We start from the raw sequence: 20,358 nt of genomic DNA, 5'->3' as shown, positions 1-20,358 counted from the left end.
ATTCTGAAACCACAGAAGTGATGCTGCACTTGATTGGTAATGTCTTCCATGGTCACAGATATCCCCCAACCCTGATCAACCAGGTGGATGGCTTTCCCTAAACAGGGGACAACCTCTAGCCAGAGGAGACCCTGACCAGCCAAGTGCAAACAACCCAGCAGGCTCCTCGCCTGATTTCTCAGGACCTCAAGAACCAAATATTGGCTCATCTGTCCTCAATTTGCCAAGACAGTGCCCGGTCCCCTTTCTGAAGATGTTAATGTTGGCTGTATTACAAAACAGTTGTCTAAAACAGAAACAAATTACAGGGTTAATTTCTCTTCTAAATGTCTGCTTTCTCTCCTGGGACCAGAGGGACAGTCTGGCTGGCTGTCACCAGAAGTAAACTCGGACCCATAAATAGCTCTGCCCATGGGAGGGCAGGCAGGCATGGGCACTGTGGTATGGACCAAAGTTCTCAGAAGCACTTTCCATGCTGTTCTGCTCCAAGAGTCCCAATGCACCATGGAGTCCGGACCCCTCATTTGGACACCTTGGCCTGCAGGGTGCTGGGCAGATAGAGGTATGTCCAGATGGCATAGTAGTGGGTACCAGCACCAAATGCCACAAACAAATGCCAGATGGCGTGGGCAAAGGGGATCCTGCCGTCACTCTTGAAGAACACCATGCCCAAGCAGTAGAAGAGCCCTCCGGTCACCAGCTCCCAGATCCCTTCGGTGTTGGGCTGTCGGCAAGAACAAGGGTGGGGTGCACATGAGAAGAGCAACCCGGCCATCCCCCCACCACCCACGCTAAACTGTACAGATGTGGGTGGCGAACCATCCCGGAGTCCCAGATGGCGAGTCCCAACGTCGGAATGTTGCCAATTCCCCCCAAATTCATTCTCACTAGAAAACATTTTTATCAAAACCTCAGAGAATTGTAGCTTCATATCTTTTCTAAAAAGTAATACATGCCCCCTCAAAAAAAAAATTAGAGAAAACTAACAAAAAGTAGTAAGGTGAAAGTAGTAATCTCGTCTTGCAGAGACAACCACTCTTAACATTTGAGTGGATTTTGGTAAGAACTTGAGCAGAAAGGGTGAGAATTAAGCAGGAAGGAGTCTGCCAGCCTCCTCCAACTCCCTCCATCCACCTCCCAAAGGTAACTGCCATTAACAGTGGTTTTTCATTATCCTTCCAGAAATTTCCTATACACTTAAAATACACAGCATACCCTGCGTATGTACGGATACACACATAGGAACTTTTTTCTTAAGTCTGGCTCTCATGATATAATCAGCTCCAGAAGGACCAGGAAGGTGTCTGGTGTCACAGTGTCATAGTCATTAGTGCGTGGCACGCAGCAGGTGCTCAGGAAATATTAATTGAATGAGATAAAAGTCTTAGGTACTTGCAGAGATCTAGTTAACTGGTGGCTGCCCATTGAATGCTAACAGGAGGGATTAATAGCAGTGCCCACTCGGCAAGTGGTCTCTTCCTAAGAAAGGGATCTAGTTCTGGGAATATGTATCTTCCATCATCACTACTTATTGTCATTAATGTTGGATACATTCCTTGACTTTGTTAGAGGATCTTGTTTAATTTTTTAAACTTGAATTTATTACGATTATTTTTTAACTTTTTATTGTGATTTGGGTAGAAGCTAATCATTTTTAGATGACTAGGCTCATGCATTCTGCAGTTCGATTTTTCATAAAATAAAACCCACCACCATCGAGTTGATGCCAACACACAGCGCCCCTAGAGGACAGAGTGGAACTGTCCCACAGGTCTCCAAGGCTGTCAATCTTTACAGAAGCGAAGCCCAAACCATACCCACTGCCCTGGAGTTGATTAGGACCCACAGCATCCCTAGAGGACAGAGTGGAACTGCCCCACAAGGTCTCCCAGGCTGTCAATCTTCACAGAAGCAAAGATCAAACCACACCCACTGCCGTGGAGTCCATTCTGACCCACAGCACCCCTAGAGGACAGAGTGGAACTGCCCCACAAGGTCTCCCAGGCTGTCAATCTTCACAGAAGCAAAGATCAAACCACACCCACTGCCTGTAGTCCATTCTGACCCGCAGCGCCCCTAGAGGACAGAGTGGAACTGCCCCACAGGGTTTCCAAGGCTGTAATCTATCTTTAAGGAAGGCAACTGCCTCATCTTTCTCCCACAGAGCAGCTGGTGGGTTCAAACCACCAACGTTCTGGTTAGCAGCCAAATGCTTTAATCACTGTGCCAGAGTTCCAGCCGTGAAATGAAGTCTCTTGGAAGCCCTTCCACATACAGATCCACCTTCCTCTCTGGATCTTTGGATAGTATTTCATTGTGCGTATGCTCAACGTCTTACTCAGTCCCCAGGAGGACTGCCGTTGGATGTTAAGGACACAGTAACATTAATAACGGTGTTAGTTGCTGTCCTGTCAGCTCCAACTCACAGCCCCCTTATACACAATAGGAAGGAAATGCTGACCAGTCCTGTGCCTCCTTCAGGACCCGCTGGTGAGCTTACGTCCGAAAGGACATCAAGTTTGGGAGAGGCCAGTGAGGTGGGTTGGCAGCAGCCATGACGATGCACTCAACAGTAGTAACACCAACATGTTTCAGCACTCACTGTACAGCAGGCAGGCAACCTATCGAGTGCCTCACATGAGTCCGCCAGTGTCATCTCCACACAGCCCACGAGGCAGGTACCCCCCAGTGACTCTCATTGGAAAAATGTCCACAGCACAGGGGTGACTGAGAGAAGCGTGTTGCATGACCTTGTTTTTGTAAAGCCAACGTATGTCTGCACAGCCACATACATTCACATATAAGTAAAAACTGACACAGTACACAATGAACAATGAATGGTGATTGTGGTTGTGGTGTGGTATTGGGGGGATTAAAGGAGGGTTTCCACCCTTTTATATGTTTCCATACTGGACTTATTTTTTGCAATGAGCATGTATTTAAATATACATTTACTATATATAACCAAGGAGCTCTGGTGGCGTAGTGCCTAAGGCATTAGACTGCTAACCGGAAGGTTGGAAGTTCAAACCCACCAGCCACTCCATGAAAGGCAGACCAGGCAATCTACTTCCGTAAAGATTTACTGCCTCGGAAACCCAAAGGGGGTCACAGTGAGTCGAAATCGACTCGATGGCAGTGAGTTTATGTATAACCAGGAGGAGCTTTGGTGATGCAGTGGTTAAAGCATTTGGCTGCTAACCAAAAGGTCGGTGGTTCAAACCACCAGCCTCTCTGTGGGAGAAAGATGAGGCAGTCTGCTTCTGTAAAGATCGACAGCCTTGGAGACCTATGGGTCAGTTCTACTCTATCCTGTAAGGTCACTCTGAGTTGGAATCAACTCAATGGTAGTGGGTTTGTTTTGGGAGGCACATATAAGCAAGCAGTCAATAATTAAAGCAAACATGAGAAGCTAAGGGCACAGGGAAACTAGATGAATGGCAACAGGACAACCAGAGTGGAAGTAATGAGAATGCTCATGCCTTGTGAGGAATGTAACCAACGTTATTGAACAACTTGTGGAGAAATTGTTGAATGGGATCCCAAACTGCTATGCAAACCTTCACTAAAAATACAATAAAATATTATTTTAAAAAAGTATCCCACATATACATTTCATATATATATATATAAAAACTCACTGCCATCAAGTCAATTCTGACTCATAGCGACCCCACTGGGTTCCCGAGGCAATAAATCTTTATGCAAGTAGATTGCCCCATCTTCCTGCCACAGAAGCTCTGGTAGCATAGTGGCTAAAAGCACTTGACTGTTAACCAGAAGGCTGGCGGTTCAAACCCACCAACCACTCCTCGGAAGGAAGGTTGGGCAATCCTACTTCCGTAGTGATACTGCCTCGGAAACCCAAGGAGGGGTCGCTATGAGTCGGGGCCGACTCGACGGCACGTAACAACAACAACAACAACCTGCCACAGAGCGACTGGTGGGTTTGAACTGCCAACCTTCTGGTTAGCAACCAAATGCCTTATCCACTATGCCACCCTATCTCCATGTATGTTATGTATTTAAATATGCAGAATAGGCATTGTGTGTGTATCACAGTTTGACAGACCCAGGACTCCCACTCAAGCTTAGGCAGAGAGTAACGGTGGACAAGGCAGGCCGTCTAACTCAAGAGCCATTGGCATTAACCCCACGATCTTCTGCCTCTTTTGGCAAGTCACGCTGCCCCTCTGGGCCTCAGCTTCCCCGCCTGCCAAGGAAAGGGTGAGACTTGATGCTAGGGGCGTGGAACTTACCATTGAAAGGATGACCAGGGCTGGGAAAAATCCCATCACGACGTAGCACAGCAACTCCAGGACTTTGTACCTGGCAGGAAGACACGCCATCTTGGCCTCAGAGCACGCCTCCCTGGGAGGAAGCAGCGTTCAGCTCCCCGTTTCTGAGGAGTGAGAAGAAAGGACCCTTCCCTCTGTCTGGCGCCCCATGGCTCACATTTCACCCAGCTGGCAGGTATCGCTCTGTCTTACCACCTGTGTGTTTCTCTAAAGGAGCCTAAGACACAAGCTTAGACAAGAGTGGCAGCCTACCTGGCACACAGGTGACACTGATCTAGGAACTTACGATGTCATCTTAGAAAGCTCTTCAGATCGGCTCTGTTGGCTGTGGGACCATCCATAGGCTTGGACACTGGGAGGCCAGACATAGCTGTCACCCTGGGGTCTCATCCTATGAACTCTCTCCAGGGGCACCCTGCCCACCTGGGGCCCACAGCCTGGCTTACCGCTCATGAAAGAAGAAGACATAGACGGTGCCCACAGAGGCCATAATCCAGACCAGCCAGCGCATGTGGGCGGCCCAGGGGCCCAGCTCCCGAAGATTTAGCCTAGGAGAGAGAGCGAGGGCCCAGCCTGAGGTGGGTCCACAGGGACCCCACCCTCGATGGCTGGCCCATCAGGAAAAGTGACCCAGAGAAATCCTGGCCCATGTGGATCTCCTGGTAGGACACAGGCTTTCATGGGAAGACGTGTGGAGAGACAGAGAGAGCAATGGGCAAACTGAAACACTGAGCAGTTACTCGAGGAAAGTCAGTAAAACTGACGTGTGTGAGCAGGACGGGGAGGCGTCTCCAGCGAGTGGGGTGTGAACTGGTCACACCTTTTTTGAGGGCGATTTGGCAGAATCCATCAAACCCGTCTACCCTGGGTTATGGGCTGAGACCTGGGTCAGGATAGGCTTGTTTGGAAATGGGGGCTTGGTTTTGTAGTGTTAATGAGGACGCAGCAGTGTCGGTGAGTCCCACCCCACGCCAGAAATTATAAAAAGAGCAGATTTGACACAGACTCACAGGGGCGGGAGAGGGGCAGATGCCATGGACTCCACTGATGGCCGATGGTGCCCAGCCACTAGGGAAGAGGCCCACAGAAGGCCAGGACCCTGATTTGGCCTTTTGGCTCCAAGACTGTGAGAAAATAAGTTCCTGTTCCCGAGACCACCACCCCCCCCCCGTGTGGTACTTTTGGTTACAGTCTTGCCAGGTTAAGACACCCTGTGACCAGTAACTCCAACTCCACGAGTTATCTGAGAAAGGCTGTTTGGAACAAAAAGAGGGACCAGCAAAGATGCAAAACACAGCACTGGGATGTATTTAAAAAAGCAAAACAAAAAGCCCATTGCCATAGGATCATATCTAACTTATAGCAACCTTCAAGGGCAGAGTAGAACTGCCCCATAGGGTTTCCATAAATCTCTACGGAAGCGGAGTGCCTCATCTTTCTCCCATGGATCGGCTGGTGGGTTCGAATCACCAAAGTTTTGGTTAGCAGCCGAATGCTTTAACCACTGTGCCACCAGAGCTCCTTCTTGTATATACAAAAAGAAAAACAACCCAAATTCACTGCTGTGGAGTTGGATCTGATTCATAGCAACCCCTTCTTGGTTTTCCAAGGCCATCTTGGCCTCAGAGCACGCCTCCCTGGGAGGACACTGCCACTCCTCGGAAGGAAGGTTGGGCAATCTACTTCCGTAGTGATGCTGCCTCCGCAACCCAAGGAGGAGGGGTCTTATGAGTCGGGGCCCACTCGACGGCACATAACAACAACAACAATCACTAGGGAAGTAGATTGCCCCATCTTCCTTCTGAGGAGTGGCTGGTGGATTTGAACCGCCAGCCTTCTGGTTAGCAGTCAAATGCCTTAAGCACTATGCCACCAGAGCTCCCTTTGTATATACAGTCACTCACTATTTTTGGATTCCATATTTATTTGTAAGCCCCAAATCAACACCAGCGGCACCTCTGTGGTCATGTGGAGTGACGAACAGTTCAAGTCACTGCCACGCCGCTGCGGGCTGAGGCGGAACAAGGTGAAGCTCGGTATTTCCGCTTCAGCTCTCTTACTGCAAACAAGGGTTCTGTTCACGGTCTGCTCTGTAACCTGTTTTGGCTTTTGTGTGCTTTTCTGGGTGATTTTGCTGTCTGCCGCGGCCCCTGATGCAGTGCTGAAGGGCAGTGGGTGTGGTTTGGGCTTGCTTCTGTGAAGACTGACAGCCTTGGAGACCCTGTGGGCAGTTCCACTCTGTCCTCTAGGGGTGCTGTGGGTCAGAATGGACTCCAGGCAGTGGGTGTGGTTTGGGCTTTGGTTCCGTGAAGATTGACAGCCTTGGAGACCCTGTGGGCAGTTCCACTCTGTCCTCCAGGGGCGCTATGTTTGAACCCACTGTTGCAGCCACTATGTCAATCTACCTTGCTGAAGGTTGTCCTTTTTTTGCTGACCTCTGCTTCACCAAGCATGATGTCCCTCTCCAGGAACTGGTTTCCATAACTACCGTGGATACTGAGAACCGACTATATATGTAAATACATATTTAATATAAATATTTTATAGATGTATATCATCACATCAACGCATGTTATTTCCTTTTGTATTTATATATGTATGTATATAAGAAAAAAAAACCTGTTGCCGTGGAGTCGATTCTGATTCATGGCAACCCCATGGGCTAAATGAGTAGAACTGCCCCAAGAACTGTCTTGTCTGTAATTTTTATGGAACCAGATTGTCTGCCCTTTCTTACAGGGCACCATTGGTCAGGTTTAAACGGACAACCTTTAGGTCAGTAGGTGAATGCAAACTTCTTGCACTACTCACTAAAATAAATAAAGAGAGAGATAGGTAGGTAGGTAAGTAGGTAGGTAGGTGGGTGGGTGGGTAGGTAGATTGTTTTTGTTATGTGTGGTTGAGTTGGACCTGACTCATAGCAACCCCTCCTCGGGTGTCCAAGGCAGTATCACTACAGAAGTAGATTGCCCAACCTTCCTTCCGAGGAGTGGCTGGTGGGTTTGAACCACCAGCCTTCTGGTTAGCAGTCAAGTGCCTTAGGCACTACGCTACCAGAGAGCTCCCCCCGGTAGGTAGACAGGTAGACAGATTACATAGATAGATGGATGGGTGGATAGATACAGAAATGAACGAATTTGGAAGCATACACAAGAAACTAATTAGCAGTGGCCTTGGGTAGGGCCAATGGAGGGAACCCTTACACCTTCACCCTTTGTGCAAGTGGCTATGTCCCCACCCAAGTATAAAATGCATTAGAATAAAGGCCTGAGGGGGCCGCTCACACTCACCAGGGTGTGTAGGAGGCCGCGATGAAGAAGTAGATGACCATCCGGTCGGACATGTGCAGGCAGTGCTCCACCATCCTAGGGCCGAAAGGCCAGCAGTTACAGCCCTGGGCAGCAAGGTTGGGCTGGGCCCTGGACCCACACAGGCCCGGAGGGTGGGCGGGGCTCGGAGTCCGTGCCTCCATCAGCCATCCGGCCTTGGTGTCCCTGCCCACAGGTGACGAAAACCAGAACCCCCACCGCACGTGTGCAGAACAGGCCTGCGCTCTGCAGGGTTTCCAATGGCTGCCCTTCAGAGACAGATTGCCAGGCCCCTCTGGTGGACGTGAACTGGCACCCTCTCAGTTACTAGCCGAGAGCACTAGCTGCGCCACGTTTGTGAGCGACTGTGGGTCCTGCTGTTGGTTGGAGAACTGTGCTCCAGGGGTTCTCTAGGCCGTGATCCTGCTGGAAACAGATCACCAGGCCTTCCTTCAGCAGCACCCCAGGGGGATCGGAGCCACGGACCTTCAATTAGTCACTGAGCATAAACCGTCGGGGTCACCCAGGGACCTACAGGTCCAGGGCTCTGCCCAGGTGAGCCCCAACCCCAGCCCACACCAAGCGGGAGCTTGATCCTCTCCCAAAGATAGCACAAGGGTCATGCCACCCTGAGCCCCTGTGCTCAGTTGAACACGTCCTCATCCCTCGGCCCACTGTAGTCCCTCCAGCCGGCGTGCTCCCCCTCCTGTGGGCTACACAGGTGGTACCTGAGGTGACTCTTCTTCCAGGAGACGGTGTGGAACACGGTGGAGACCACAAAGAGGCCACAGAGGCCAAAGCCATAGATCCAGGCTGACATGGTTTCCCAGTCGTCGTCTGACAGGAAGTAGAGGTTGGAGCTGCCGAGGATGCTGGGAATGATCCAGAACTGGAATGGGAGCGGGAACAGGTGCTGCAGGGTCCCAGCCGAGAGCGTGTGCGTGTGCGTGTCTGTGAGTGCATGTGTGTGTCCACGTGTGTGTGTGCGTGCAAACGCACACACATGCTCACAGAGCCCCGCACATCCCCACCTTCCTTTCCTTCCTCTAACCCAGTGCCTTCCAGCAGAACTTCCTGCCATGATAGAAGGTTCTAGATCTTCCTGTCCAGTATGGTAGCCACGTGGATACTGAGCACTTGAAAAGTGGCCAGAGACATGGAGAAATTGAACTTTTTAAAGTTTTGTGGCCCAAACAGATTGAACGCAAAAGTCGGTTAAGAGATGCCAGCTGTCTTTCATTATATCCGACATTAAAGAAATTGGCAAAAAGGCTAAGAAACAAAACCCTGTTTCCTTTGCTGTTCTCAGCTGCCACTGAGTTGGCCCCCAAATCAAGGCAACCCCACGCGCAACAGGACAGAGCACCACCCGGCGCTGCACCGTCCCATGATCCGTGCTGGGTCGGACCCTTGGGACCCCCAGGGTTTCCGCAAATCTCCAGGCCTTTCAACCTAGTCTGTCCCAGTCAGGAAGCTCCGCTGAAACCTGTCCAGCATCCGAGCAACACGGAAGCCTCCGCCGACAGCCAGGTGGGGCTGCGTATGAGGTGTCTCAGGTCAGAATCGAACCCGGGTCTCCCACGGAAGCCAGGAATCCCACCACCACTGCCCCCACGGGCGCACACTAACAAACCCATCGTCATGGGTCAAGTCGGACTCCTGGCGACCCTGCATTTTGTACAGTACAACTGCTCCATAAGATTTGCTTGGCTGTTGTCTTTACAGAGGTAGACTGCCTGGCCCGTCTTCCATGGTGCCACTGGGTGGGTTCGAACCACCAACCTTTAGGCTAGTGGTGGTGTGCAAACCATTTGCCCCACCCAGGCCGCACGCTAGGTGCTAATCAGCTCCAGCCAGTCCTGGTTATGTCATCTGCTGCCTGTCTCTGGAGGCCTGGGCTTGCAGCAGGCGAGCACATATGGACCCCTGGGGTCTAAGAGAAGGAGGCAGCACCGGGGGTTCACTCCATCACCTCCACCAGCCCCGTCGGAAGCCAGCCTCAGTGTGCCAGCTGCTTCCTGACACCCCAGGAGCCCATCGCCCGCAGCGAGGCTGCGTAAGCGCCCCTCTGCAGTTCAGACACCAGGAAACGTTTGCTAAGTGCAGAGGCGTGGACTGGCACACGCCCGGCTCACAGAGTGCAGGCTAATGAGAGTCGGGTGCCTGCGGGCACCAGCATCTGGGTGTATGGGAAGGCTTGTGGGAGACATTTAAGCAAGGGTGGGGCAAACGGTTAACGCCCTGGGCTGCCGGCGAAAGCCTGGAGGTTCGAATCTGCTCGGAGATGCCTCGGAAAGGCCTGGTGATCTTCTGAGACATCAGCCGCCCCAAACCCCACGGAGCACAGTTCTGCTCTGACTCACGGGGACACCACGAGTTGGAATCGATTCCACACAGCTGGTGTATTTTAATGGAGAGGGTTCTGGGTGGGCCGAGGTGGAGACGGCAGGTATGCCAGGCAGCGGGAACAGTGTGTGGAAAGGCACGGAGCCCGCTCTCCCCTCAGGAAGCAGGGAGTGGTTCTGAGCAGCAGGAGCCTGGGGACCAGTGCTGCGGTGGGAGGTGGGGCTGGCTTACAGGCTCCGACCTGACCCAGTGTCTGGATGTAGCACTAGGTACTAGGGAGCCATGGAAGGTTCTTAGAGCAAAAGAGAGACACCACACTCCAATTTACCCAAACAGCTTTCCCTTGAGACCCTGTTCGCTGTTCTGAGGGCCACGTAGGGGAGGCTGCCTTCCCTACCCCCACCTGGAAGTGTCATCCCCCACCTCCTCCCTCAGCGTCCGCACTTCCCCGAGTGCTGACTCACGGCATGGGTGGCACAGTTGGCCGCATGTTCGTACTCCGTGGGCTGGTACCTCTTGTGGGCAGGGACCCGGTGGTTCATGAACCTAGAAGAAGAGTGGAATTCCCAGAAGCTCAGCTGGGGAAGCCCAGGGCAGCTGCGGTCACAGAATTCCCGGGAGGGTGACCAGCCATGGGGTCGCCCCTGCTTGTGCAAGACACACACACACACACACATACACATACGCTCTGTTTTTTCCTGATAATTGAGTTTTTGTTTTTTGTGTGTGTGGTGAAATTATACACACCCAAACCTTCACCAATCCAATTTCCACACCGACCATCAACAACATGGACAACGTTTTTCACACTGAGCCTCTGTTATCACTATCCTCTTCCGAGGCTCAGGCAAGACCTCGTTTTACTGTGCTCTGCAGATATGGTGTCATTTACAAATGTGGAGCTTGTGGCAACCCTGTGTCAAGTCCGTCTATGGGCGCCATTTTTCCAACAGCACGTGCTCGCTTTGCGACTGTGTGTCCCTTCAGGGTCATTCTCACAATACTTCGAACTCTCTCATCACGCGATTGCACACTCATAGACCACAGTATCGAGTTAGCATAACTGTCACATGTACCAGGAAACCAAAAATTCATGCGACCATTTTATTGCAATAATCGCTTTTTTGTGGTGGTCCAAGGTCTACCTGTATTCCAACACCATTAACATAAACCTAATATGCCACAAGCAGATGATAATTGAATAGTTTTGTAGGATGTGATATTCAGAACCTTAGCCCCAGTGTGACATTGTGAAACATTGTTAAATAGTGGGGTGCAGCCTTCTCCTCCTTTCCTATCTTTCACTTAAATATAACTTACACATAGTTCACCAAGTGTCAGCACAACCAACTTCTCCCTATGCATCCAGCCACATAGCCCCCACTCAGACCAAAGGAGAGCTCATTTCCAGAAGGTTCTCTTGTGCACCTCCAGTCAGTACCTGTCCCCCAAGGAAGCCACCATCTGACACCGTCATTGTGGGGCAGGTAGGCTGCTTCTGAGCTGTCCTGGAGCAAGCACTCCTCTGTGGCTAGCTCATTTACCCAGCACGGTCTCTGTGAGGTTCCTCCACGTGGCTGGATGTATCAGCGGCTGTTTGGTTGCAGTCCACTGCGTATTCTGTCAGATGAACATGCAACGATCTATCTGTCATGCTCGGTAAAGTAGAAGGTCACTGAAAAGGGGAAGACCTTCAACGAGATGGATTCTCAGAGTGGCTGCAACGATGGGCTCAGGTATAGCAAGGACTGTGAGGCTGACACAGGACCGGGCAGTGTTTCCTTCTGTTGTACACGGGGTTGGTATGAGTGGGAGCCGAACTCCACAACATCTAACAACATCTATCCAACCTGCTGTGGGGCATTTGGGTTGTTTCTGGCTTGGGGCTACGATGAGGAACTCTACAAACATTCGAATGCGTGTCTTTTGGTGACATATATACTCATTTCCACTGGACACAGATCCACAGAGACACAGAGAGGTGACTTTCTTCTTTAAAGATGAAAACTACTTTGAAAGAAGGAAGACAAACAGATGCACGTGTACCAGTGTTCACAGCAGCACTGGCCACAGCGGCCCAAAGGTGGCACCAGCCAAGTGTCCACTGGCAGACGACTGGACACACACAACGTGGCCATCCACCCAATGGACTAGTGTTGTTGTTGTTGTGTGCCGTCGAGTCAGGCCGTCGAGTCGGCCCTGACTCATAGCAATCCCTCCTTGGGTTTCCGAGGCGGTATCACTACAGAAGTAGATTGCCCAACCTTCCTTCCGAGGAGTGGCTGGTGGGTTTGAACCATCAACCTTCTGGTTAGCAGTCAAGTGCCTTAGGCACGACGCTACCAGAGCTCCTAATGGACTATTACACCACCATGAAGAGAAATGAAGTTCTAACAAAGCTACGACATGGATGAACCCTGACCTTGTGACGCTGAGTGACAGAAGTCAGATACGAAAGGACAAATACCGTGTGATCCCACTTACGTGAAACATGTAGAAGCAGAGGCAGAAAGTAGATTAGTGGTGCTGTGGGCAAGGGCTCAGGGGAGTAGGGGGTTCATGCCTGATGGATACGGTTTTGATTTGGGGTAATGAGAAGGTTCTGGAATTGAACGGCAATGATGGTTCACAGCACGGTGAATGGGATTGATGTCGCCCAATTGTACATTTGAGTGGTTAACAGGGCGGGTTTTAGACTTAGCATTGAGTCGACTCTGACTCAGCGCCCCCCGTGGGTCAGAGCAGGACGGGCTCCACAGAGTTTTTCATGGCTGATTTCTCGGAAGGAGATCACCAAGTCTTTCTTCTGAGGCCTCCCTGAGTAGATTTGAACCACCAACCTTTTGGTTAGCTGCCAAGAATGTTAATTCTTTGCACCACCAGATGTGTATGTTTTAACCAGTTCCTAAAAATGCAATTTCTGGGCCCAAAAGCGCACTTAGGTTAATGTCCGTAGATGGGGCCCCTAAGTGCTCCACGGCTGGATGATAATTCCTGCTCTGCATCGCTGGCTGGGGGCAGCCCTCTCCCACCTGTGACCTGGCCCTCCTCCCTGGATGCTCTTTCTTCTCTTTTAACATGTACTGGCTGGGTGGGTGTGATGTCACAGTTGCCATAGCGACCCTGGACCAGCAGTTATTCCTTTATTTCTGCAGTCCACAAAACTTTCCTTGTCTCTCACCGGAGCTGCAGCCACTGAATGCAAGAGAGAGAAAGAGGCTGGCAGGCAGGCGCAGGGGGGCCAGGAACAACCGGCCCAAGAAAGAGAATTCCCACAACCCCAAGGAACTGAGCACTGGCCCTTTAACCCCTTAGGGCCTGAACCTCGAGTCAGGCATTTTAAGAGGACAATGAATTCCATTTTTTTTCCATTTTTTAATTGGCATACAGTCGCAACACTGAGCTTCTTCTGTTCAGAGAGATGGAAAAATTTGGGAACAGAGACTAGTGGTGGTTGAACAACATAATTTATTAATCAAACAACATAATCAATGTCACTGAATTGAAGAATGGTGAAACAGCAAATGTTTTGTTACGTATGTATGTTTGTCGTTGGGCACCAAGGAGTGGATTCCGACTCAGAGACCCCGTGCGACAGAGCAGGACGGCCCTGTATGGATTCCCAGGCTGTGATCTTAGGGGAGCAGATCATAGGTCTTCCCTCTCGTGGACCTGCTGGGTATTTTGGACAACTGACCTTTCGCTGCACAACTGAGCACTTAACCACTGAGTCACTAGGGCTTCTGACACATATTTAACATGATTTTTCTTTTTTAATAAAAAGCATAAAATCTTGGCACACACTAAACGGTAGACACATGGCATTAATGATTTCTCAAAATGAGTAGGACAGTACAACACAGTGAACCCTGATGTCAACTATGAAAAACAAAAAAAAAACCCAACTCACTGTCATTGAGTAGATTCTGACTGATAGTGACCCCTCCTTGGGTTTCCGAGGCGGTAAATCTTAACGGAAGTAGATTGCCCAATCTTCCTTCTGAGGAGTGGCTGGTGGGTTTGAACCGCCAATCTTCTGGTCAGCACTCAAATGTCTTAGGCACTATGCCACCAGAGCTCTGATGTCAACCATGGACTGTCGTTAATAACAACACTTCACTATTGGTTCATCAGGTTGCAATTAACGTATCACCGGACCGCAAGAAGTCAACGCATGAACAGTGAGCAGTGGGGAGGGGGAGAGAGGAACACTCTGTACTTCCTGCACAACTTTCCTGTGAACCTAAAACCACTCTGAAAAAGAAACTTTTAAAAAACAAATTGGAAATCTAAGCAAAATTTGCAGTCATTTTTGTTGGCTAGAGTTTTATGAGTTTGGGGAAATGCAGACTTGTGTGAGTACCACTGTAACCAAGACAGATAACAATTCTCTCATCTTGCCCCAAATTCCTGGATCAAGTTTAGATAGATAGACAGGTAGGTAGATAGATAGATAGGTAGGTAGGTAGGTAGGTAGATAGATAGATACATACATAGAAAGAAAGATAGATAGATAGTGATTCTGGAGAAAATTTACATTGCAAATTCAGTTCTCCTTTAACCATTTCTATACAGATTATTTGGTGACACTGGTTTCACTTTTCACAGTGTCTCAGCATTCTCAGTATTTCCATTCTGGTTGTTCTGTTTCCATTAATCTAGCTTCCTTGCCCACCCCCTCACCTTCTCACCTTTGTTTCAGGATGTTAGATCTCAGTCAGATGACCGTTTAAAGGAGCACAGTACTCACTGGTAACACTGCCTGTTTCATGAACCACTCTGTCCTTTGGCTGATAGGTTACCTCCAGGAGTGGTTCGAGTTTCAAGTTTGAAGGGTGTCCCAGGAAGAGTTTCAGGAGTTCCTCTCATCTGTACTGGGCCAGCAATCCTGACCTCTTTGGGGAATTTGAGTTTGGTTTTACACTTTTTTCTCATTCTATCTGGGACCATCTACTGTGTCCCTGGTCAGAACAGTCAGGAGTGATGGCCGAGTACCATCTAGGTCTACAGATCTCAAGGCAGGTGAAGCCACAGTCCGTGTAAACTATTAGTCCTGCAGACTAGTATCTTCTTTGAGTCTCTGGTTTCCTTCTTTCTGTTTCACTCCAGACACGTCAAGACCAATAGCTGTATCTTAGATGGCCGCTCGCAAGGTGCTTTTAACCCAATTAGGATGTAGAATGTTATCAATATGAGCTCTGTAATACCGATATTGACCAAGCTGCCCCTGAGACTATGGTCCTAAGCCCTCAAACCCGGTAACCCAATCCCATGAGGTGTTGGCTACATCTAGCAGCGTCACAGGTGTGCCCCTGTGTGCTTCACCTTATACATGAATACATATGCAGTACACACAAGCAGGTTTACACATTTCTGTACAGCAACCCCTGCACACGCTCATCCTTGTATTCTCATGTGCTCACCTCTCTAAGCTGTTGTCACCATCATTATGCTGTTGTTGTTAGGTGCCGTCAAGCCAGTTCCAACCCCTAGCAACCCTGTGTACAATGGAACAAAACACTGTCCAGTCCTGAACCATCTTCATCATCACTGCGATGTTTGAGCTCCTTGTCACAGCCACTTGTCAATCTATCTCATTGAGGGTCATCCTATTTTTTGCTGATCCTCTACCTCACCAATGATGTCCTTCTCCAAGGATTGATTCCTCCTGACAACACAGCCAAAGAATGTGAGTCGAGGTCTTGTCATCCTCACTTCGAAGGAGCATTCGGGCTGTACTTCCTCCAGGACGGATTTGTTTGTTCTTCTGGTACAGTCAGTATTCCTCACCAACACCATACTTCCAGGCATCAATTCTTCTTCGATCTTCCTTATTCCTTGTCCAGCTTCCATGTGCCCATGAGGCAACTGACAAGACCATGGCTTGATTCCCAACACTTTAAAGAGGTCTTTTGCAGCAGATTTGACCAATGCAATAAATTGTTTGATTTCTTGACTCCTGGTTTGATGGGTACTGATTGTGGATCCAAGTCAAATGAAATCCTTGCCGACTTCAATCTTTTCTCCATTTATCATGATATTTCTTATTGGTCCAGTTGTGACGACTTCTGTTTTCTTTGTGTTGAGATTTAAGCCATACTGAAGACTATAGTCTTTGACCTTCATCAGTAAGTGCTTCGAGACCTGTTCACTTTCAGGAAGGAACGCTGTGCCATCTGCATATCACAGATTGTTAATAAGTCTTCCTCTAATCCTGATGCCGCGTTCTTCTTCATATGGTCCAGCTTCTCAGATTATTTGCTCAGCATACAGATTAAATAAGTATGGTGAAAGGATACGACCTTGATGCACATCTTTCCTGATTTTAAATCATATGGAATCCCCTTGTTCTGTTCAAATAACTGCCTCTTGGTCTATGTACAGGTCCCACATGAGCACAATTAAGTGTTCCGGGATTCCCATTCTTCACAAAGTTGTCCATAATTTGTTATGATCCACATAGTGGAATGCTTTAGCATAGTCAATAAAACACAGGTAAATATCTTTCTGCTATTCTCTGCTTTCATCCAAGAACCACCTGACATCAGCAATGATATCCCTCATTCCACGTCCTCTTCTGAATCCAGCTTCAATTTCTGGCAGTTCCCTATCAATGTACCGCTGTGAGCATTTTTCAATTATCTTCAGCAGAATTTTACTTACGTGTGATATTAATGATATTGTTGAATAATTTCCACATTCTGATGGATAATTTCTTTTGCAATAGGCACAAATATGGGTCTCTTCCAGGCAGTTGGCGAGGTAGCTGTCTTCCAAATTTCTTGGCATAGATGAGCGAATGCTTCTAGCATTGCATCGATTTGTAAAAACATTTTAATTACTATTCAATCAATTCCTGGAGCCTTGTTTTTCACCAATACCTTCAGTGCCATTGGTTCTTGATCATATGCCATCTCCTGAAATGGACGCATGTTGACCAGTTCTTTTTGGTACAGTGACTCTGTGTATTCCTTCCATCTTCCATACATGTACAGTACATATATATGTATAGTACATCTATGGAAGACAGAAGGAATACAAAGGGCCACTGTATCTGCATATGCTAGACATATATAAACACGCATCCGCCTATGTAACACACACACATTTTTGGTTCTTCTTACTGTTTTTGAAAAATTGTGTATGTTGTGGCTTTAACCAAAATTGTTCCTTATTCTCGTGTGGTTCTTAGTGCCATCTTTTGCCTCGGTCAGGTTGTGCTGACATATAATGTTTGTTCTTTGTGCCTGGCTTATTTCACTCTCCATCTGTCTTCAAGGCTCATCCATGGCGTAACTCACTGCCACCCAGTCGATCCCGACTCACAGCTCCTCTACAGGACAGGCTAGAACTGACCCCAGGGTTTCCAAGACTGTAAATCTTTTTTTTTTAACTTTTCTTGTGGTGAAAATATACACAAGACATTCACCAACATAACAACTTCCCTATTTACAGCTCAGGGACATGAGGACATTTTTCATGTTGTGCCACCATTATTGCTGTCCTTTTCCAAAATGTCCCACCACCATTAGCATAAACTCAGTGCCCCCCAAACAAAAGCTTCCTCTTTCCCCTTCCCTCCTGCCCTTGGTAACCACTAATATTCTTGGGTATATATCTACATCTGTATCTATATCAATATATATTGGGAGCTCTGGTGGTGTAGTGCCTAAGGCACTTGACTGCTAACCAGAAGGCTGGCAGTTCAAACCCACCAGCCACTCCTCAGAAGGACAGTTGGGCAATCTACTTCCTTAGTAATACCACCTCAGAAACCCAAGGAGGGATCGCTATGACTCAGGTCCAACTCCATGGCACATAACAACAACAACAACAAATTTTGGTGGAAGCAGACAGCCACCCACATCTTTCTGCCGCAGAATGACTGTTGGGTTTAAACCACCAACATTTTGGCTAGTAGTCGAGTACTTTACCCACTGCTCCACCATAGCTCCCAGCCATGTCAGGAGCAGGAAGTAGTTTTTAACAGATGAAATGCTGAGAGAGTATTTAGGATGCTTTACAGCAGAGCCAGGTCTTCAAGACTGTGGGGAGCTGCCCGTTCCCAGTTCCCAGTCGGCAATCACTGATTAAACTACAGAAGTGGGCTCCTCCTCCTCACCTGAGAACAGAATGCCATGCTGTGACCAACCCTGGGAGCTGAGGTGACCAGCCGCCACCAGGACATCATCGATGGGGGTGGGGGAGTTCCGCTCAGTGCAGAGGGCTCCCAAAGGACACCAGGCCTCCGGAGACTGGATCCTGAAGCCTGGATTCTGGATTCAGAGAACTTTGAATTCTCCTCCTGAACTGAGGGAAGTACAGGCTTCGGAACCAGACACAGCCGGTGAAAGTCCCCGTGTGGCCGCTTAGAAGCTGTAGGACCTGGGGGAAATTACTTAACCTCTCTGGGCTCAGGTGTCCTTGAGTATATGCTGCTTTGTTGCCGCTGTTGGGTGCCCTCAAGTCAATTCCAGCTCCTAGTGACTTGTGTGACAGAGTAGAAGCGCCCCACAGGGTTTCCTAAGCTGTCATCTTTATGTTAGCAAATCACCAGGCCTTTCTCCCACTGATCTGCTTAACCGCTGCGCCCCCAGGGCCCCTTCGTCCTGTACAAGGTGATGATGTTGCAGGCATGGTGAGCAAACATGGCTCAAGTGCCCACACAGTGCCCGACCGAGCAGCTGCTCAGCCAGTGGCCGAGCCGCCGGTCCCTGACAGGGACCCCGGGCCCCTATCTTCCTTTCTTTCTTTTTTGCCATTATTATCACCGTTGTGGTTGTAAAACTATCTGTAAACACACAAAGTGACAACTGATAGATCAGAGGCTTGAGGGGCCGTGAGTGACCGTGGCTGAACACCTGGAAGGATGTCACCCGTGTCACTGAATGACGTGGAGAAACGGTTGAAGGGATCTGTGTGGTGCTGTGCACGTCTGAACAACAGCAAAAAGTTAAATAAAGTATAAAAAGGGGAGAAATACACAGCAGTGCAGCGAACCCCTTCCAGCCAGGGTCCTCTCTTCCGTGGTGCACTGTAGACCCTAGCCTCCAGGCCTGTAGTGCTGGTTGTCTGCTGTGTTGATGAGGAGGATTAGGGTGGATGGACCTTGAGTCCTACCTTGCTGGAGGGTGTGACTCAGTCACCACCCTTAGTTCCCTGGAGGGTATGTATTTGAATGTTCTAGCCAACTTGGCTACCAATGTCAACCACTCAGAGGAGGGTCAGTGAAGGAGGTCCTGGATAGAGTGGGAGAACAATGTGGAACAAAACTCAAAATCATAAAAAAAAAAAATTACCAGGTTTGCTGGTCTGATAGAGCCTGGTTAGACCCCTGAGACTATGGCCCCTAGTTACCCTTCAGGTCTGGAATGGAACTCACCCCTGTGGCTTGCAGCCAAACAATAGACATACAGGGTGAACATTTACATCAGGTAGATAAACTCCTTAGGGCGATCAATCCTGGGAGAATAGAAGGGCAGTGTTTGTACAGGGAGACAGCTCAGGAGGCCGGAATGCACAGGAAAGAGGTAACTAAAGGGAGGAAGTGGGAAGAGAGCTGTTACATTGTGGGGAATTGGAGTCAATGTCATGAAACAAAATGTGTATGAACTGCTGTGTGGAAAATTAATCGGCTGTGTAAACTTTCACCCAATCACAATAAAAATAAAAATAAAGGACACAGGGCAAGGGTAACCACAGGAAGGAAATGGGAAGAGGCCGTTATGTTATGGGGACTGTAATCAGTGTCATAAAACAAAATATGTCTGAATTATTAAGTGTAGAATGAATCTGCTTTGTAAATTTCACTCAAAGCACAATAAAAAGTTAAGAAAAAAAGTACAGCCAGACCCGTTGGTTACGAACATCTGAATTAGTGCAACTTATAGTTATGAACCAACCCTATGTCAAAAATTTGTGGTACATACATGGTTTGTAATATCAATCATCAAAACATTATTATTATGGCTGCATTATTACGGTAAAGATGTTGGGGTGTATCTGGAAGTGTTTCTTCAATATTCTTCATGTGGAGAAAGGCATAGTACCTCCTCTATATACTATACACTAAGACAAATATTAGGAGCCTTGGTGGCGCAGTGCCTAAGGCACCTGACTGGCTAACCAGAAGGCTGGTGGTTCAAACCCACCAGCCACTCCTCAGAAGGAAGATTGGGCGATGTACTTTTGCAGTGATACCCTCTCGGAAACCCAAGGAGAGGTCTCTATGAGTCGGATCCACACACGGTAGGTGACAAATACTCGTCCCAGCCTGGGAAACCCTATGAGGCTTTTTCACTCTGCATGGGGCCCACTCAGTCGGAATCGACTCAACAGCTCCCAACAACAGATGAGTTAAATAAGTCAGGTACACCCCATATCCTACGAGAAACTCAGTGCCATTG

At 48.8% G+C, this 20,358-nt stretch overlaps 1 protein-coding gene across 1 annotated transcript; it reads right to left on the bottom strand.

Moving 5' to 3' along the window:
* Positions 1-520: 520 nt before the first annotated feature.
* MMD2 (monocyte to macrophage differentiation associated 2) lies at positions 521-19,883 on the bottom strand. Its single transcript, XM_007941150.2, has 8 exons — positions 19,855-19,883; positions 14,490-14,507; positions 10,417-10,498; positions 8,335-8,495; positions 7,589-7,663; positions 4,745-4,846; positions 4,260-4,329; positions 521-724 (listed from the first exon to the last, which is right to left on the bottom strand). The coding sequence occupies exons 1-8, from the start codon at positions 19,881-19,883 to the stop codon at positions 521-523; spliced, it is 741 nt and encodes a 246-aa protein (XP_007939341.1).
* Between the last annotated feature and the right edge of the window lie 475 nt (positions 19,884-20,358).

This window comes from Orycteropus afer, unplaced genomic scaffold, assembly GCF_000298275.1.
Source record: "Orycteropus afer afer isolate SDZICR_OR568_19922 unplaced genomic scaffold, OryAfe1.0 scaffold00006, whole genome shotgun sequence".
In the NCBI taxonomy this organism is placed as follows: domain Eukaryota; kingdom Metazoa; phylum Chordata; class Mammalia; order Tubulidentata; family Orycteropodidae; genus Orycteropus; species Orycteropus afer.
Note: the sequence above shows the minus strand (reverse complement) of the source record. Positions and strands in the feature narration are given on the sequence as shown.

Coding starts and splice junctions, on each gene's coding strand:
- MMD2 (XM_007941150.2), bottom strand. CDS start 19,883: ATGTATGTACCACAAATTTTTGACATAGG. Junction 8,496..10,416: donor CCAACTGTGCCACCCATGCC/GTGAGTCAGCAC, acceptor CTCCCATTCCAG/TTCTGGATCATTCCCAGCAT. Junction 7,664..8,334: donor TGGAAGAAGAGTCACCTCAG/GTACCACCTGTG, acceptor TTTCGGCCCTAG/GATGGTGGAGCACTGCCTGC.